Source organism: Crocodylus siamensis, chromosome 2 (assembly GCF_052110815.1).
Source record: "Crocodylus siamensis isolate JL-2025a chromosome 2, ASM5211081v1, whole genome shotgun sequence".
NCBI lineage: Eukaryota > Metazoa > Chordata > Crocodylia > Crocodylidae > Crocodylus > Crocodylus siamensis.
Genome location: NC_143396.1, coordinates 228055643 through 228076914, shown reverse-complemented (window position 1 = coordinate 228076914; position 21272 = coordinate 228055643). Strand labels below are relative to the sequence as shown.

The 21272-nt window shown below is 41.4% G+C and overlaps 1 protein-coding gene across 5 annotated transcripts in view; it reads left to right on the top strand.

Moving 5' to 3' along the window:
• The window catches only part of DPF3 (double PHD fingers 3), a 238363-nt gene that overhangs the window by 174488 nt on the left and 42603 nt on the right, over positions 1–21272 (top strand). For 3 of the 5 annotated variants that reach the window (XR_016440300.1, XM_090033272.1, XM_090033274.1), the window contains exon 8: positions 10171–10299. Coding sequence is in view for 2 of the 5 variants with exons in the window: in XM_090033272.1 (XP_089889398.1) it covers positions 10171–10299 (129 nt within the window). In the remaining 3 variants the exon portion in view is untranslated. Of the gene's footprint in view, positions 1–10170; positions 10300–13049; positions 14372–21272 lie in introns of all 5 variants that reach the window. The other 2 variants (XR_016440299.1, XR_016440298.1) reach the window with 1 other exon arrangement.

The window sequence follows — 21272 nt, the reverse complement described above, 5'->3', positions numbered from 1 at the left end:
TTGAGCACTTTGCCTATAGAAGCCATATCCTTTTCTCCCCCCTGTCAGAGCTCTCTGTATGGAGCATTCTTACATTTATTGTAACCACTTTTCCTCTTTCACCTTTCTGCTCTTTTCCCTTAAAAAGAAAATGAACCCACTTAAAACCCAAAATATTGGACTGGGTTTGAAATTAGGCAACATGTATTCACATACCCCTCAGGGAGAAATTTCCGTCTTCAAAGTGTTGTTCATGTTGGAGGGATTAATATGTGCGCATAAGTAACTGGCCCATTTTGGGTGAGTCCCAAGCTGCACTGCCCAGGGGAGCTCTAGGATAGATTGTACCTCAGGTAGCATGATCACTCTCTAAGCTTCTCGGTGTGGTGGGAGTCCTGCATTGCTAACCCCAAAAGTTTAAAAAAAACCCTGCGAGTCAGACCCCTCAAAATCATGCAATTGGCTTGGACATAATGAGATTAAAAAAAAATATTCTACATTTTTTTGTCTGTCTTCCCGTTTATGAAGTCTCCCTGACCATTCCAGTGTGTTCTGTAGAATTATAATCTCAACAAATCTTATATATCTTTAGTGGATAACTAGCCTGTTTGTTTCCATGCCCCAAAATTCAAAAAAATTAATGTAAGCTCTACTTTTATTATCCCCAGCCATCAATTAATTATATATCTACTGGATCATATCAGTTCCTATGAAGATTGTATCAGATACCCCTACTTCTCCTGACCTATGTAAAAACTCCTTTTGGCTCCTAGGGGCTAGCAGAGCCCTCCTGATCTCTTGCAGTAGTTCTGATTGGATGCTGCTGTTCAGGAGGCGGGGTAAAGAGAAAGAGAGACAGTCGAAGTTGCTGGAAACCAAGCTGCAGCTTCTGGTGTTATCCTGAAACTGTCTTCAGCATAGTCAAAATTCAGTTACTCTTGAGAACGGGAAATGCTTGGAACCATTTGTTCAGATTGTGGTACTGCCTTTCTAGCTTGTCTGGTTAGCAATGGGTCTGGCCACCTCCTCATTTTTTATTTGTATTTTCCCCATGAGTTGTGATGAAGAAGTTGCAAGGAGAATTTACTGGAGAGAGCAGCATACGCTTGTGTGTCTGAGACAGGAGTGAGTGGAGAGTGAACTTAATTTATTTGAGCTCCACTTAGCTTGTCCTTCATCGCACTACAGATCATGCCATCTATTTGATGTTAGTTCAGGACAGAGCTCTGTTTGACGCTGAAAAGCTAGCAGGTCTGTGCAATGAGCAATCTATCTGCATGACTTTCTCCATTTCTCATTAAAAACTGGGACTAATCCAGGTGGAAGTCAGTGCATCTCCAGCTGGGAATCCATCTCCTGTTCTATTAGAGTGAGACTCTTCCTGAGACCTACCTTCTAGCAGCTGCTTTTCCTTCTCCCTCTTCATCCTCTTTTTTCTGTAATTATTTTTAATTTCTTGTTTCTTGAGTCTTCCCAGCGTCTGCAGATGCATTTTGAACAGCAAATTAAGGGGACATGCTACAATTCCTTACACTTGAGAGATGAAGTAATAACAGGTGGCAAGACCAGAGGCAGCCAGAGCCTAGGATTCTGGTTGCTATGGAAACATGTCAGACCTGCAGAGGGATGAGATATGTCAGCAGTAGGGGAGAAAGAGCCAGAGCAGCACTGTGGCACTTACCCTATAGGTTCAGATTATATGTCATCGGGTCCTTCGAGGGAGGAAGACGTTAAATATAGAGAATGGGCTTTGGCTAGCTTTAAACTGAACCAGCAGCCAAATGTTGGGCAGACATTTGAACAGTGGGGGAACAGTTATAGAATGGGGGATCTGGGCGTCAGTCTTAAACAAAGAGGCTTGCAATGCTTTGTTAAGAAAATCCATTCTTCTTTGTTGCAAAATGTATGGGCTTGATTCAGGATATGCTCTGCTCCCCTAGGTATCTGTCTTGCTTTGGAAATTTTGGCCAGAAGTAAAAGCAAAGGACCGGATTCCAAACCCACTATATTCAATAGAGAGACTCCTATGGATTTTCAGGGCTTGGATGTAGCCCAAAGTGAATAAGAAGTAGTTAGAACCGTGGTGCTGGGAAAAATCCCTTCTGAACAGCATCCATCTGATTGTCATCCATTTGCCTTACTAATTTAAAGAAGGAAACTCAAACTCCCTGACCTAAAAGCAGACACTTAAGTCCTGACTCTCCACTTGCCTGGCATTGTTGCATTGTGGGTTTAAAATGCCTGCTCAATCCAAATCCTTCACTTATATCACAGCAGAGTTTTATACCCAATTTGCAGTCAGGTTGCAGAGGTATAAATGTCTGTTGTGTGGGGCAAAGCAGCAAAGAATTAGTTTGCTTTCTCTTAGCAGCAATGCCAGCCACAGATGTTTCAAAATCATGAGGTGGACCACCAGAAATCATTAGATTGGTTATATTGGAAAAGATTTTGCCCTTTTAGCAGAGCTCTATTTCCAAGCTATTCTCTGCAAGTCTGAGGGAAAGCAACTTCATTTTTAAATGAAAGGCAAATGTTCATGTCTTCAGATGACTCCATGAGCTGAGGCTTTTAGAAAAATGCCAATTATCATGACTACAAAACCAAAACCATTATGTTTCAATATGTATTTTGAACTGGAACCATTTGGAGCCTGTAGGTTGATATATATTTCAAAATCCCTTTATTTTGGTTTTAAACCTGTTTTCAGATCCAGAGATTTCATCTTGAAGGGGGCATAGAGGAGCCATGGCTTTTTCTACACAAACTTGGAGTAGTCTGTCAATGTTTTAAAACTGATTATGGGCTGTTCTACATGGGAAAGTAATTTTTGAATAATTGGGGGGGGGCAGTCATTTAAAGCATAGTAGCTATTCAGCAACAACTCATCCTTAGTCCACAGTAAAACTGTTTTGGGGTTTGTTTGTTTTTTGCATTTTATCTAAATCCAATGGATTTACCTAAATCTAAGATTCTCTTTTTTTCAGAATAAGAATCTCGACACATTAAATTATATACAAATGTCTATTGCACTTTAAATTCATGCCCTTTCCTAATCCAAATTATCTTTGGAGTGTAGAAAAACCTTGAAATAAACTGGTGCAAACTCCTCCGTGGATATCCTTAGACCATTTTTAAAAATGGCCTATATTCATTTATCTTAAGGAGGTGCAAATTTCTGATTTGGGCCTTATATGGACTAGCACATGCTAGTTGAACATGTTATGGAATTTTTCTGGTGACCAGCAGTCAGTACTACTCCTCTATCAAAGCATGTATGTAACACTGCTCCTGTTCTGGCATCACACATCATTCCTATAAGCAGCTGCATTGACTGAATGCACAGTACAATGTGGGAAGGTGTTCCAGTGGCTGTCAGAGCATTTTTCAAACCAATGGATTATGGGATGGAAGTAAGCAGCACTGCGTGTTGCCAAGGCCTTTCCTGCAAGAGCTGTGGTTAAATGCCAACATGTTCTCCTACCACTGTTCTCATTTTTAACAGCATCTGCTTGGTGCATCATCTCAAGAAGCCCATCGTTCCTCGTGCTTCTGTTACACTTCTTCATCCCTGATAGCAGGTGGCTATCAGCAGAGGCCCCACTCAAGGACACCATAGTGCCTTTGAAGACAGGGAGTATGTCAGACTTGGGGCAGCAGCCCATGGTAAAAAACTAGCAGTAACTTGTAACCTTTGTAACTTTGCTATGGGCTGTGGTGCAGATGCCATTCGAATTGCAAGTCATGGTTGCTGTCATTTGCCTATTCCATTGATGTCATAGTGAGTTTCCTGTGGTGCAGAGGAATGGTTAGGATCTGGGGAAGGGGGGAGAATGTAGGGAGGGAAGCCCAAGCTTGCTCATAGTGCATGTAAATAGTTTCTATATACTGTATAAAGTAATCAGGCAGTGAAATGACCCAAGCACTACCTATATACATATCTGCTGAGCTAGCGCCTTGGTCACTTCACTGCCATCTTATTTCCTGTGATAGTGTCTGCTGAGCTATTGAGCCACAGCACGGCAGGAAAAAAATAAGACCATCAAACCCCAGGAATCTGTAGGACTGGGTGGGAAGTATGTGTTGGAACAACTTTTGGAGGTTGTCCTGAAGGATGAGAAGGATATTTCTGTCTGGGTAAACAAGATACACAGGCAGGCAGCATAATCACATGGAAGACAGGAACCTGAAGCAAAAGAGACAGTGACCTTGCTACCAGTTCCCCAGAAGGATGACTGTCCCTGCCTACCTCTCTCTGTGGTGATGCCCTAGCATTATAGGAGTCCCTGGCCACACTGTGTTCACAACTATGCCTCCCCAGCAAGACCTACCTGGACCTGCAAGGTGCCTGCACACATGCAGATTCACTTAGTTCTCTTTATAGCAGTAAATGGTTTACAAGCCAGCACCCCCTCTCCCCACCGAAACGAAAACAATTGCAACATGTACCTGTGTAGGAAAGGGCAATGTTGCATCACTTTTCTCTTTTTACTTTTATATGCCAGGACAACTGGTGATCAATAAAGCAGCTGTGAAAATCCTGATTTAAGTGGAAGGATGAAATTCAAGTAGGCTGAAGGAAACATACCAGGGAAAAATTACCTGGCACTATCCATTTGTTCACTGGGAGAAACAAGATGCTGTACCAGAGCTCATTTCTTGATCCTTGTTGCTGTCTTTCTGCTAGAACTGCACCAAGCATTGTGTGTCCTAATTCTCAAACCCTGGGTGCCTCTCAGGGCGGGGGTAATCTGGGCTAGGTTTTGACACCTTCCTCTTTATCAGAGAAGTTGTTGTCCTTGTGGTATTGCTGACGTTCTCTCCCTATGGTCCCATACACTGTCCTTGGAGGTGTCTGCCATTAAGCTGGGGGTCAAAATGAAGTTTCCACCTAGGATTGCATAGAGCTCATTAGTGAACAGCATTATTAGGGGACACCCTCAGATGTTTACTGTGAAGAATTACCCAGTGGTATGCTTGTTGAAAGTTTTCTGATGTGGTCAGGGACTGGCTTCTGCTCCTTGCAGATTGCCTGGACTACATCCCTGCTGCAGTCTCCATAGTAGACTTACCATTTTTTCCCTGTTGCCATGGAGCTGGGGTTGGATATAGCTCCAAAGGCTGCGGAAATCCAAAAGGTTTTTAAAGTGGAAGGCTGCTTTGAAGGGGGGGCACTGGGCTTCAGATCAACTTGAATTTTGGCCAGAGGCGTTTGGGCTGGTGTCCAGTGGTCTGTGTGAGGAAGTGCGGGATTGCTGTTGGAAGACAGCAGCAACATGGAGAGTGTCTATGCATACCTTCTGCCTGCTGTCATATTTTTTTGCATGGAGATGTGCTGTTAACAGTGGCAGCAGAAATCAAGGACTCTGGTATCTTAGAGGAAATGTGTACATGAACTTATATTGCTAAAATGAATGTTCTGTCAGAGAAGTGCTGTAGTGAATTGTGCCCATAATGCAGACCTGGAAATATGAGCCACTCTGGTCACCATGTTCATCTTTGTGAACACTGGCAAGCTTGGTCCAAGTTTGCTGTTTGCAATGAAACAAAAACTGGGAGAATAACGTATGAGCTAGGTCTTGATCATGGCTGTTTTTCAGTGCTTTGCTTTGAAATGATAACTGGGGCTAGAGGAGCAATGATAGGGACTCATTCTGTGATTTCAGTGCGATTATGCTGTGGTACAGAATTGAGCCCTTGGTCCTTTGTTTATTTTGTCCTTGTCACTACAAGTGTGGTGTTGTTTTGTTCCTTGAATTCCCCCTCATTCCTCCTACACATCATTATCTTTCTTTAAAATATAAAAATGCTGTGTTTATTTGTTGGTATGAAAAGTACACAAGCTGCATCAGTCAGTATCCCAAAGCCTCTAAAACCAAGCAATCTTTTTCACTATCATCAGGACAGTAAAGCTATCCTAAACCTTATTCCCAAGACTTTTTTTACACAACCTTATTGCACATACAGCATACAAGTTGGATTAAGGCAGCTAGTTACATAATATTTGGCAATCGTGCTTGAGTGAACTTTTCTACCTGTTAGAGCAGAAAGTTCCAAAGAGAATACTGTATCTTGCATTGGTTTATTAGGCTATAAAGATGTATCATTCATGACGCACTGATGAAACTTTAAGATTCACCTCTGCATACAGGGCACATCTACACGTGGCCCTGTGGTGATGTAGTCATGTGCTACAGCAACATATGCCATGCTACAGTGACATAGTGATCATGTTTGTCTACATGTGATTGCCAGCTATGTAGCCATAGCAGCGCACTTCCTGGGTATGACAGACCACTATGGCGACGCAGCAGTGAAAGCTACCCATGCGCTGTGTGCATGGCACAGTAACCACCCATATTGCCAAAAGGAAGTACTAAAGCATAGTGCTGTAGCAACGTTGCCGAAGGGTGATGTGCAGACACACCCACAGCCTGTCAAATTTGACTTGTCTATGACAGTCAACTTAGCCATGTTTATACATGCCCTGAACAAGCAAAATACTAGCACACAGACTTGCATCAAAAATAAAGATAGGGAAACAAGATCCAGGTTAACAGTTTCCCCACAACCAATCATAAGCTTCCATCTATCATGGATCAGTGTACATATGTAACAGTTACAAAAAGCTTGAGCCCCATTTTCAGAAGTGAATGTCAGTGGGACTTAGGCTTTTACATCAGTCCTGAAAATTTTAACTTCCAAGTGTGTTAGTGATAATGTGAAACCTTCAGCACTGTACTTGCTGAGTTTGCACTGTGTGAGACTGGGATATACGTGCAGTATAATATAAAGAAGCAACCACCTGATGTTTTCAGTAGAGAGTGGATAAGGAAATTCTAGACCAGTCTACATTTTAGAGAGGGGAAGAAAAAGTGTAAAGTTACTTTTTCAGTCATTTTGTTGCACTACAGCTCACCGTACTTTTACGTAATTCCCATACCTCTCCAATTACTTGGTAAGCAACTATTAAACACTCTCCACTGTCAGGCACAGTGCTAAATTAACAGTGAGTGAGAGAGAGAGAGAATGTATTGAGAACACCAGTAATTCTGGGATACCAGATTAGACGCTAAACATGCAATAAATGTGCAAGGCTGCTGATGGTAATGGAGAAGGATGTGTCTGCAGCAATATGAATTTTCATTTCTCCCTATTTCCACGGCATCTCCAACGCTCTTAAACAAAAAAAACTAAAGGTAGGCACAAATTAGAACACAAGATTCAAGTCCTTCAGTCTTTGTGGAAGTTCTGACTGAACAATATTTCTTGGCCTTGTACCAAAACATCCACCTTAATGTCCCTGTTCTTTGTGAATGTTTGGATACGGACCAAAATTCTTCTTGGAGCCATTTGTAAAAAGCCTCAGAACAACTTTTAACAAAGTTTAAAGTTACAAAAATTATCTTGAAGTAATGACTAAGTCCAGTGGGCGTTATTTAAAAGTTCTCACTATTTCATTTGAACAAGTATTCCATATAACATGGGGAACACTCAGGCTGTGGGATACCCACTAGAGCTGGTGATCTTTTACCTTTCAGTAAAAAGGATAAAAGAAAAATGTTAACTCTGTTCCCTGTATGTGAGAATGGCAAGGACTTTTACCCGTGTAGAACAACTGTTTCTGGACAAGGCATCTGTAAATGTTACTATCCGTTCTGCATTATTGAACAAAACAGTAAACACCATAATGGGTCAAATTAATTTCAGCTTTAATTCCACGATATCTGGGCTTCTGTTGCAGTATGCCTCAGAGGTATCTATGGGTGTGTACCGAAGATGCACTTTTCATGCAACGAGGCAGCCAAAAGTGCTCTGTAGCCAAACATAACAAATGTTCAGGGCTGCAGAGTGCTTTAAAAATGTTGGATTTTATGAAAAGTTAAACCTCACTTGGTGTAGTATCAGATGAAGGCACTTTAGGGCAGAGCACCTTAGCAAACTTGTGTACAGGTTCCCATTGAGTGTGTACAGGTTCCCATTGAGGGTTTCAGTTGATTTTGCCCGCATCCCAGGGGCCTTTGTGGGGCTGGGCTGGTGCTTGCAGGTGAGGACCAGATCAGCCCAGCCACATGACTCCCTGGGCTGTCACAGAGAAAAAAACAGAAAAAGCTCTCTCTGCCCTGTGCACCTGGGCAGGGGGAGAAGGGAGCCCCTCTGCCATGTGCCCCTCCCTCCCCCCCCCAGCTACCCCAACTGCGGGGAGCTCGGCTGGGTCCATGCAGCAGAGGTGGGAACGGAGCCCCCCCACCCCCTCGCCCCAGTTCCAACCATGGTAAAACCAAGCTGGCAGCTACATGCTGCTGCTGTCAAGTGGCTCTGGTGGTTGGGGTGGGAGGGGAGAGGCTCCATGTCACAGTCCTCCTTTCTACCCTGGCTGGGGTGTTGTGGGGGGGAGCCAGAAAGGGCCTGTTCAGTGGGACAGGCTCTGTTCTCTACACTCTTCTGCCCCATCCTCTTAACAGTGGCAACATGCAGCTATGGCTGGAGCCATGGGGCCAGGAGGGGCAAGAACAGAGCCTTTCCACCCTGCCCCCCCTGGGCCTGGTTCAGCTCCTCCCAAAACCCCAGCAGGGGTATCTGGAGGGACTCCATTCCCTTCTGCTCCACCTGTGGCTGTAGTAAAGCTAAGCCGGCAGCTGCATGATGCTATTATGAAGAGCAGGGGTGGGCAATTATTTGAGTCCATGGGCTACATAGGGAGTTTTGGTGAGCTGTTGCAGGCCAGATTAGCATCCCCACATCCCACACAACAGCTCACCAAAACTCTCTAAGTGGCCCCATCCTGTCTGTTTGGCCACATGCCAAGCTCACACAGGTCCCAGCCAACCTCTGTGGAGACACTGGGATCGTTGGGTGGTAACAGCACAGGTCCAGGGCCCGGGGCAGAGCCACAATTCATTCCTTGCACACCCCTGCCCACAGAACTGGCATGTGTTATAGGGGCATGTGGGTGAGCCTGGCTGGGTCTGCAAGGTGGTTGGGGCTCCATTCCCCCCACCCCCCAGCTGCAGGGATGGCAGCTGGGAGTACCATCACCTCCTGGCTAGGGCCAGTGCCGGCAGGCTTCAAGCCTCCATACCCAATAGGCGTATTGGGTTCAATGGTGCTCTAATTACGGTACATTTGTGTTAAGCACTGTAGAGTGTCTTCCCAGCAGACTGTTTAAACATCTGTACATATCCTATATAACCTGTATTGAAGGGGTGGGATTTTATTGAAAATGTAAAGGCCTTTTTGTAAGTTGTGTGTATGTCCTTCAGAACTGGAGGGGGCAAAAACACAGCAGACATTTATAGAGCCATTAGCCTTATGTAGTTTGCACTAATAGAAGAGTAGTTTAACCCTAATACAAGTTAGAGACACATGACTATAATGCGGTTTATTTACTGTTATTGAGTCTAATTAAATATATACTATCAATTTGAAACATTAGGTTTTTTTAAAAGGTGTGAATACAGTTTCAGGTGCTACCCCCTACCCCTCAATCTCTTTGCTCTCTTTGCTGTTTTTTATAAGTTTACATTTTACCTGTTTTATTTCTCTCCTATGTTGAGCTATGTAAGATAAATGACAGGAGATACTGGCTAGCTATGGCTCAGATGCTGCCTCTGTGTCCATTAGCACAGATCTCATTGATCTGGGATTCCATCTGGGCTCAGGAATCCATGTCAGCAGATCCCCATGGAGGATGAGACAGAGAAAGCAGAGGATAGAGAAAATAGTGAAATTTACTGTAGGCAAAGTGCAACGAAAAGCACAAAATAAATGCACTGAAAAAAAGAGAGACTGTTTTTCCTTTTCAAGTCCCTTCTATTAAAACATTCGTAAGAATTACTTACAATAGCAGAACAAGAGCAGGTAAAATATTTTAAAGAAATCAATATGGTGTGAAAGCTGACTATTTTTGTAAGAATGTGAGACTCAACTACTCAGTGTTATAAAGGAAATCAGAACACAGCACAGATGACCTGTCCTTTGTACAGGACCTCAAGAAGAGATCCTGTGCCCCGCTACACAGTGCACTGAAAATTAAGGGGATTTACAGAATTCATTTGTCACCTAATGGTAAATATTTGGGGAAGGCTTTGTATTGTCTACAAAGTCATTATATTAATTTCATAGCAGAGGAAAGAAAAAACTGTACAATACTGCATGCCCTGTAAGTAAATTTGATTTCTAACCTGCCTGCAGCCCAGAAAGGACCAGATGGGGCCATCATTCCCAATAACTACTGTGATTTCTGCCTTGGCGGCTCCAACATGAACAAAAAAAGTGGCCGGCCAGAGGAGCTTGTGTCATGCTCAGACTGTGGGCGCTCTGGTAGGTGACTCATTCTTGCAAATATCTAAGACAAATTAATGTATATGCTTTCCTTCTGGATTTTTTTAACATGTTTGGAAGTGAGGTGAATTGGTTTGGGAGTTACTTATTGTTTGCTTCTTTTCTGGAACACCAAATGTCCTGGATTCACATTTTTAAGCTGATGGGAATTTTTTTATATATAGATGTATACATAATCGCACGTTATATCTACTGGCTGCGGTGAAGATAAGTACACATATTAGTTCTCATTGAAATGGAGGGAGAAAATCCTATGACAATATTAAAGGACGGGCTCTGTGTTCCAATGCCATAATTACGAATGTAAATTACTTTCAAGATTTATGAAAGTTGCATGATGAGCATTTCCATTGATTACACATTTCATGCATTTCTTCATCCAAAAAAGAAAGAGAGAGGAAATTACAGGGTATGGATGGGGGGTAGCTGTCAAGAATTATCCTCTTACAAGATGACTATCATTAATTTTGTTTAAAGAGGTTTTTATTTCTCTGTTTTCTTCCCCTCTCTCTTTTAAAATGTAGGCAATTGTGTCTTTTCCCAGCCTGAGTTGTCTTTATTTCTGGGTTATTGGGTTTTTTGTCCCAGCTGAGCTGTTATTTTTAGCTAAGGGAGGGAATGGGGGTCTCTAATGACAGTATATTCCAGCTTCAATCCACATTTCTAATTGTGATTTCCTTAGGGTGGAGGATAGGGGCACATTGATTATAAATCAGAAAACAAAATAAACCGTGCAATTTGAAACCTTCAAAATTGCTGCTGCTTCTGCTTTTTATTCTGGGAAGTGTTTGCTTGGTACTTGGCGAAGTATAATGTAGAGTTTTCTGGTACTGAATAATGGCCTGCTTATGCTCACGTTGACATTAATAGCACAACTCCTATTAAATTCCATGGGAGCAGGACTAGGCTTTAGTGACAAATGTCCTCTATAGTTATTCTGACTTCTGAAGCTATCTTGAGCTGATGATGATTGGTCATCAGAGGACAAATGGCAAACCTTGGTTTTCTAAAGGCTTTGCTACAAGTACTCTGCATTTACTAACACAAGTCTTTTTATGCTTTTGTGTTGACTTCATAGTAATTAAAGAACGGAAGCTCACATTAGCTGTGGTGGCATATTTGAAAGTGAATCTTTTTTTCTCCATTACCTTGGTTGTTATTTCCCAGCCTAGCTCATTTCAGAATTGTCTCAGTCTTGCACAATGATAATTTTTATGTTGTGTAGGTGCTTGTTGTGATGATTTTATATTTACCTTTAGAGCATGACACAGATACTCTAGCCCATTGGCTTCCTTATTGTAATAGAGTATGTAGGTCTACATGTAGCTGTAATGTGCTGTAATCTGTGCATGAACAAGTCCCTCAAACCAATTCAATTAAACACTATTCGTATACAAATTCCCATCCACCCATGTCATTTACAAGTGTTCTCCAACTGTGTGATAGACATGTGGTGACAGAGGCCAAGATGCAACCATGTATATCTTTATAAAATGAATGATTCTTTTGTGGCTGCCATCTTTGCTTCTCTTGGTAATAGAGGCAGTTTTCTTTAGATCGGAGGTGGGGCCATGAACATTTATTTGCTTCTTCTCTCTATACAGTCAGAAAAATCACATCCCTATGGAACAGTTCTTTACATTGGCAATTATTTTATTATATTCTTTTATTTTGGAGGAACGAGATTTGATTCTTTATTTCTTAGGCATTATAGTGTATTTATTATCTAGTTACTTCTTTCAGCAGAAGGGGACCAAGCCATTGGTTACTTAACATCATCATATTAATGCTTCTGAGTAATAGGCGAGCCTTCCCCTTCAAAAACAATGCTTTCATTTTCCCAGGGACGTGCCTTTCCCTGCCTTTCTGGACGAGGGATTCTGAGAGATGCACCAAAATTACCTAGAAGATTTGATTCAGAGGGGAAAAAACAAACTGCAGTTTTAAGAATGTCAATATTTGACTTTTCTTTTAAGAGATTTTTTTTTTGTGACTGATTTCTGTGCTGAGGATTTCCTGCTTCGTAGTGAAAAGCTGGACTGAAAAACTTTTTCAAACTTTCTAGTTTTCTCCAAGAGAGATGGTCTTTTATCATTGCTGTTTTAGCTGCTGAATTGTGTAGATTTGTTTTCTTTTTTTTAAGAGCATCTATACAGGTTGAAAAATACAAAATGTTTATTTTATTACTACTTAGTCTTTACAGTGTTTTCACTTTGTTCTTTGTTTCATGTTAAGGTCAGGGGCAGAAAGTGATAGGGATGAGAATTTAAAAAATAATCACAGCCAGACTGATGACATACCTAATGGGTTGTTATTCTGCAGCAGTAAATTCATGACAGTTGATGCCAATCTGAAGGACAATCATTGTGCTTAGAGCTAACAGCTTCTAATTATTTATATGGTCTAAGAATCTTCTATAAATTGATCAAAGTAATCAAGAAAAAATATTTTTAAGGTATTTTGAAGAGAGGAAACTATCATTAACCCTTTCGCTGCCATAGCCACGGGCATTTGTGTTATTATTGTAGATCCTCTTTTTTCTTTAAAAGAGAAACCAATCCTTTTTACTTCTCTCTTACTGCTATTCTACTGTGCTATGTTGTTGTTAAGGTGCACACATGCACGTACCTACACGATTGATAGTTTGAGTTGTTTAATAATAGTGATAAAAAATAATTATGATGCCTGTTGCTTAACGCATGTGCTGATATATTCATCATACATGTCAGCTCATTTGGGAAGAGAAAGCAGGAAGGAGGAAGCAGCGCCAGTACGCACTACGGAGGACTTGTTCGGTTCCACGTCAGAAAGCGACACCTCGACCTTTCACGGCTTTGACGAGGACGATGCAGAAGAGCCTCTCTCAAGCCGCGGAGGTGGCCGTGGCAGCAGCTCTCCCTCAGCAGATAAAAAGGGCAGCTGCTAAATTAACCAAACCAACATACAAACTCTGAGCAATTTGCTGTCCTTTCTACTACTCTGATTATTATTGCTACTTTTTTCCCCCCCTCTGGGTGTGTACACTGAAAGCACAAACATATAAAACTATAGACAACTACTTTGAAGAAACAGAAGGTTTTGATTATCTTTTTATTTTTTCATTTTAATTTGTTCCCTACTCCCTCCCTGCCCCTTGTCTTTTTCTTTCTGGAAACCTGAAATGTGGATTTACTATGTTTTCAGTTTTTTTTTTAAATAATGAGCAGAGTTGATTTTCTCATCTTATAATATATATTGGTGAACCACAAACATGCAGATGGGTTGGAGAGCAGAACCCAAATAGTTTTTTTTTTAATTATTTTTATTTATATATTCTATATATTATTAGGAAAAAGACTTTTTAAGTAAAAAATCAAAAAAACAAAAAGCAATGGACATCTACTTGATTATAGTACTGTTTTTAGAGAAACCACTGTGGGCAGATTGGATCAGATGGCAAGGAAATCCTTGGTGTGATGGCTTCTGCAATGTGAGAATTTGCACTTACTGTAGCACGTGGAGTTTGTGACTCCCCTCTTGTACTCCTGCTACTTCCACTTTTAACAGCTTGAGAACACAAGCAGTTCCAATGAAGACCATGCCATTAGGGAACATGTTTCCATCCTTCCTTTGGACACCATTATACTCATTAGATGTACTCCTCCCTGCACCTCTTCATCTTGTCTTCACTTCATTCTGATTTTTTTCCCCTTCACCTTTCACCTCCCGGAGAACAATTTCCAAGCACAGGGATGGAATATAAATGGCAAGTCACAGACTCTGCAAAGAAAAAATGGCTAGAGGAAGTGAATCATGGAAGAAATGAAAAGGAAAAATACCTCACCTCTATTTTTCTTTCCTTTTTTTAAAAATTCATATATTTTGTTTTTATGTCAGCCCAATTTTATCTCTCTCTCTAGTGTCTTGTGAGGCACTTTGTTTTGCTTGTCAATAGCTTCCCTTGAAACAAACCAAAGCAATACTCATTAAAGTCCCAAGTTCAGTGGAGAAGAGTGACTCCCTTCCAGCAGCTCCCTCCAAGGAATGAGGAGATGTGTGGCGGATTCAAAAGGTATGTTCCAACTGTTATGTATTTCTCCCACTATTAAATCTCTGTGCCTTGTAATTTCAACAAACCATTGATTGAGTTTTATTATAGGAATAAGTCCTTTAAGGTGAATTGTCTGATAGTTTTGTGTCTTGGGCTGCCTCCGGTCCCATGTGAAGTCAATGGATAGGCCCCAGTATGTACAGTGAGGTATAAAGCACACCCAAACATCCAGTGCATAGATTCTATTTTTCAGTCCTCAGGCAGGCAAAGCTTGCATTGTATGGATTCAAGGATTAGGGTCTAAATATTTTTTCTCAAAGTAAAGTGCCAACAAAAGTTATACAAGGTGAATTCCTGACCCCATTGAAATCAGTGACAAAATTTATGTTGACCTCAGTAGACCTTGGATTTCATGGTAAATGTAATGAAAGAGAGGTGCCTTTGTTACAGAACTCACAATATGAACTACAGCAGTGCCCTGTTGACTTGAGGGGCACATGAACAAATCTTATCCAAAAGGACTTTTAAAGTCAGTGCTTTTCCCTCTGTGTTTTGCTGGAGTAATACAACATTTGCAATGTGTATTTTTTTGGCTTCTTCAATCTTTTTTGCTATAGTTCTACATTAAAGTAAGCTTTGATTTTTAATTTTTATTAGGATTCTGGATGTGTTGTTTCTTTGTATTTTAATACTTTTCTTTGTGCATTGAATAAATAGTGGCCAGATTCTCCTGTTACATGTACATGTGTAAATCCAGAGTGACACCACTGACTTCTGGATTCCTTTAAGAATCTGCCATTAGGACTGAAGAAAATTGTACTGCATAAAGTTATAAAATAAAACTTATTAGCATATGCTAGCTAGTTCATGTCTGACTCATATTTATGGAGGAGGACAGTCTCCTTTCAGGCTTCTCCATGTTGATATTTCTTTTCTTTTAATACTCTGTTGGACTATGTTCCTGCTGCTGCATTAAGTCATATTATAATCAGTCTAATATCAGATCGATGGTATTTTAACAATGTCAATGAAATGTGCCTTAGCTGATAAAACATTTAACTTTTACCATAATCATTCTATTTTGCCTGAAACAATACATGAAATAGTTTTCTAGCATTTTGTTTCCACAGTCAAGAATTTGTGAAACTCTTTTGTACTTAAAAAAGCTCAAATCCCAGCTTGCTTCAGACCATGAGCCACAAGAATAGAGAGGCTGGGTTTTCCAAATCCTTAAAACAGTATACTTGTAGTATCCTTCTTTTGCTTATCTGTTATTTTATTTGTGTATGCTAGAATTCTGACTTTAAAATCTAAAGACTGAAAGAATGGAAATTAGGATGGAAGATATTACAGAACTAGGAATGAATCAAGGCCACAGTTATAATTGGCAGAGTTGACCAAATTATTTTCTTATTGACCCAAATTTAAAACAGTAAAGTCAGTGGAGTGCCTCTGGATTTCATGTTAGTGTAACTGACAGTACTTCCATAATTTCAGTACTTCCAGTCCAGTACTTTCATAATTTCCAAGATTTAAAAAGGCAGTTATAAATTGGTATCTAACGGATTGAAAAAAATCAGTTTATAAAGCAATTTCTGTTGCTATCCTTGCCCTTTAGAGTCTTTACTTCACTAATATTTATAGGTATAGTCCCATTTTCTTTTTTTAAAAAGTCTCTTCTCTGGTGCTGTGTAAAAGGCCCATATAACAGACAAAGCAAGCAGATATACATAAAGAGTTTTCAAATGTGATTTATTTATTTACAAATAAATCAAGTAAACTAAAATGAGGAAAATATTTCTAGCCTCTCTCGGATGTAGCAGTTGTACATTGAAGGCTAATAGGAATTATAGCAGGTAAAATCATTTCAAAAAGAAGTTTGATTTTGTCTTCTAAGTTTGAAATAAATTAAAGTTCAAGGCCTACCTGAAACTAGGATGATCCATCGGATGTACACCTGTTCCCATAACCAGTGATATGCCAAAGAGTGACATGATTGGAAGGAGGTCTTTGATCTTTTAACCCAAACAACCAGTTATCTGTTTGTATCTGGTTCACAAGGGCCAGTTTGTGGCTCGAATCCAGAGGGACGCTTAAATGCACAGCTTGGGAGCTGTGGAGGGACAACTTGGTTTTCTGTGCTTCCAACACTCCTTTCAAATAAATGCAGACCATTAAAACAGTTGAATGTATTCTGAAGGAGAAATGGTTCATGGGCATAATGTGGAGGATTTAGGTCAGGGTGTCAAAGATATGGCTCATGGGTCAGATCTGGCCCAATGAGCCCTAAGATCCATCCTGTGGGTCCCAGACCAACACCATCTGCCAGCTCTGGCCCTGGCCCCGCATGCTGCATGCAGCACATGGAGCTGGTCTGGTGTAGGCTATGTGTAGCGTGTGGGGCTGAACCAAGTGCCATAGGTGCTTCATGTGGCACAGGGGGCTAGTCCAGAGCAAGCACTGCTTGTGGTGCCCATACTGGATTTGCTCGCTCTGTGTGTTGGCTCTGAGGCTGGTTTGGATCCAGCCTCTTTGATCGGCCACACACACACAAGAGCCAGCATGCGCAGTCTAGCATGGGCACCACAGGCTGGGTTTGTGCACAATCCCTGGACTGGAGCTGGCAGTCCACGCTGTGGACTGCATGAAGTACCCACACCAGACCAGTCCTGTGTACTGGCTCCGGTGTATGGGGTCAGTCTGTGGATTCAATCCAGCCTGTAGTTCAGCTCTGTGCCCCTCATCCCTCCCACAGAGCCAGATGAGTTTGACACCTGAAGAAGAGGAAGACCAGTTAAAACTCAATTTTAATAGACTGAGGTATGCTAGAACCTGTTTCTGTTCATTGTCTAGTTTTTAGTCTACCAGAATATGGTATGCTACACTGACTGAGGCTCACATAAAGATACCTGAACTAGCTTGAAACTAGCCAACTTGAATACTGCTAGAAGCAAAGCCATGACAGCATAGAGCTCAGCTTGAGCTAACTGCCCAACTATTTATCTAGATTTTGAATTGTTTTATTCCTATGGCTATGTTGTCAGCAGTATCTAAGGTGTCTAGTTTAAAGATAGCTTGGGGTATGTCTGCATGAGCTGCAGTTACTGTAGTGTATACATGACCTAAATGAAAACTGTTTGGCATGGAGACCTTGTCTTTGGACTTGTCTGCACTCAGGAACCTTTGCCATGGAAACCTGGCCTATACAGTTACATCAGCAGAGCTCCATAGTGGAGATGTGGCATATGCCATGTGGCATAAAGTTTTATCTGTTAGCATAGTTGCACTACTTGGCAGAGCGCTCTTCTGTTGGCATTGCTTCATCCTCAGCAGAGGTTGTGCTGGTGTACAATAAGTCAATAAGTGTGTGTGAAAAAATTGTATTGCACCATTTGCTAATCTAGCCATTCCAGCAAAATTTTACACAGACACGTCCTTATTCTATGTGAGCAGGGCCCAGCACATTGTGGATATGCCTGGAAAACAAATAATAATCAAAGCAGTCATGTATAAAAGCTTGATTTACATTTGCAAATGAAGTTATTGTGACAATACAGGTCATTTTGCCCTTTTAGTAACCTACCTTAACAGCAAGTGGGCATGTGTGCCCTCCTGTACAACAAGTAGGCATGTGAAGCTCACATGTTACACAAAAATACTAACTAAAATTAATTTTCAGTGGTGTACAGAATCCCTGGTTGCTATTTTTATGCCATTAATGTATGTAGATTCTCACTGGGATGATCTGGCCCTGAAAGATGAAGGAAGAAAAGCTGAATTTACTGGGGAAGAGGGCAATATAGTCACAAGACTTTTTCAGATATGCTCATGAGTGAGAGAATGAAGGGAGGGAGAGTTCTATGGCTCTTGGTTTAATAGGGCAGGCTGAAAGTGGAGTTGAAGCCTCTGACCAGGAAGTCACTGGACAGAGAACAGAGCAGTCATAGCAAGATGGAGGTGTGTGTGTTGGTGGTGTGGGTGTGGAGAGGGTGACTGGGATCAGCAATGTAATCATATTGATAGAGACTGAATGTAACAGAAGGACTAAGGTGGAATGAAAGAAATTATGAACACAGAGAGGAAACTCGGAGAGAGCAGTGCATTGTGAAACCTATTTTCAGAGTATAGCTGTAAATTGATCATTGATCCAGAAGTTAAATACATACATGGAAGCTAGGGATGGAGACTACCAATAGGGAAGGAAGTTCAGCCAGGTAAGTCAGAAATGAAGGTGTAAGCAGGCCCACAGGGGAGCCAAATAGCCTGCTCCTAGGAAAGGGAAAAGGAAAATTGTAGTATATATGGAGTCTGGAACCAGAGAATATCTGGTGGGGGGAGGCATTGTAAGGGGAAAGAGGAGGAGTTGGTACAGCTCCTGCCCATACTTCTGGATGGATAGGGGAGAGCTGTATAGTCTCCAGAGAGACTGTTTGTCCAAAGAGAAGTAATCCCCAGCCAATCCAAGAAGGCACACAGGGAGGCCCTGATTTGAAACACAGGTCATAACTGAAAAATACAGTGTAATCTTTTAAAGCAAAGGGAAATTTGTTACTATGCCTTAAGTGCCATCATCAAAATATCTTCTTGCAATTCAGCTAAACATGTTGTCCTGAGTTTCAGAAGTAGAGGTGGCCTTACAGGACCCACCACTCTCTCTACTAGTCAGTCCTAGCTTACCTAACCTACCTTCAAAGGTTTCCTCCTCACCAGAAAAATGTTATAAAAAGTCTTCCTATGTGGCCCCTAGCAGGTTTGTGCTCTTGCACAAAACATGCATCAAAATAAGACTGTCCTAAAATACAATGTGGGTTATTTCTAAGGTCCTACATTTAGTCTTCTGTATGTATTTTTAATGGTCTTAGTAGTTCTCAGTGGGTGCATCTACACGTGTGTTTTAATGCACATTAGACTATTTTAATGTGCATTAAAGTGTCACTAAAAATCTGTGGGCTCCTACAGATGTGCATGGTGCCTGCTTTGGTGCCCTAGAAATCCAGTGCATTGGATCAGACTCAATCAGGTCTGCTGGAGCACGGAAATTGATGTGCTCCAACAGCCTTTCGCGTCATGTGTATCAGCGTCTCTGCACTGAAAAAATGGCAGCAGGGCACTTTGAAGTAAAACATTCTCAATGAACTTTAGTTCAAAGCACCTTGCTACCATTTTTTCAGCATGGGGATGCTGACACATGTGACAAGTAGGTGCTTTTAATTAGTGCAGTTTGCTGATTAGAGTGCTCTGCATCATGTCCCAGAACACATGTAAAAATGCCCTATGCTAATTAGTTAAGGCACATTAAGCGTCACTTAAACTGTGCTCTTTAGTTAATGTGCATTAAGACAGGCTAACGCACATTATCCTAGTACCTCACAATGGAGGTACTGATTTAATGCCCGTGTAGACATGCCCAGTATCTCCCATCCATTCCTTATCGTATGAGGAAAGGCTGAGGGAATTTGAGAGAGTGAATTATCACTTGGACAACTGCTTAGTGAGAAGGAGGTCCAGGGGGAGTGTGCCCCTTTCTTGACATGCTCCCACTCGTGGGTGTTACCTAAAAGGGCTGTTTATCAGCCATGAGCATGGACTCTTACTGGAATGTGACAGGTTAACACCTAAAACATACTCATTTTTACAGAGTAAATTATAAGAAGGGTGAAAGTAATGCAGGACTATGTGATATAATGGCCAGAAAATAAACATGGGGTACGTCTACACGTGCCCCCCGTGGCACAGTTGTTACTGCGTCGTCATTTAGTACAGTTATTTTTAGCAACGCACAGTTATTTGTAGTAGCTACATTGCTGTAGTGACGTACTATAGTGAGGTAGCTCACTACAGTGACATAGTGTTGGCATCAAGGTTTGTGCCTGCCTATGCTACATCGCCGTAGTGTGTTGCTACAGCATTGTAGCATCACGTGTAGACAGGGCCATGCAATATGAAGTGTATAAAGGAATGTGACAGAAGAGGGATGTGGAACTCATTGCCACCACATGTTATGGTAGCTGACAGTTTGCCAGTTTCAAAAAGAGATTGGACAGATTCTTGGAGGACAGTAGCTATTGAGCATGGGAGTTAGGAATGCTGCCTCTGAATTACAACTTCCTACACCCTGAATGCTGGAGGTTGTAAGTGAGAGGAACAGTGAAAGAAACCTGGGTCATACCCAGCTTGCTCTACCTTTCAGCATCTACCCTCTGCCACTGAGAGACACTGGATACTGAGCAAGATGGATCTATGGTCTGACTTGGTAAATGGCAATTCTTAAATGCAGTTATATTTTCCTCCCCTGCATTTCTTTCCTGATTTTATGAGTTAGAGTATTTTAATCTCTTGTATATCAAATGGAGTTTGGAGTGAAGCTTTTTACTTGTGCATATGCAGTGAAGTCGTGGTTGGGGAGGCCTGTTCGTCTGCCACAGAGGTTGAGAGTTTTGTCATTGGCTTCAACAGGATGAGGCTTTCTTGGTTAATTCTGCTATTGAAATGAAATCTCATTCAAGTAGGCTAGCTAGCTTAAAAAGCCAGTGGTTTTCAGTTGAAGAAACTTAACTTGTTAGCACTACATCACAATGTTCTCTTCAGTTTTTACAGTAGTTACTCATTTTGAGTTCAAATTTGCCATTCTACAGCCTTCAATTTGGGTTCTTGGTCAAAGATAAGAGACTGAGATCACTGCCTGCTGATGTTTAGAGCAAATTAAAGCTGCACCCACATAGTGGCTGGATACAACCTGTGTTGTGGCACCATTAATTCTAAATGCACTCTCCTCCCTGCTATTAAACCCCAACTCACAGCAATATGTCAATGACAATTACAGATGGCCCATAAAGAAAATTTTTCATCCAGCTACCCCCTACTTTGGAGTGTTTAAAATATTGATCCTGATCCAAATTCTGTAGTCTAGTTGTACTTTACT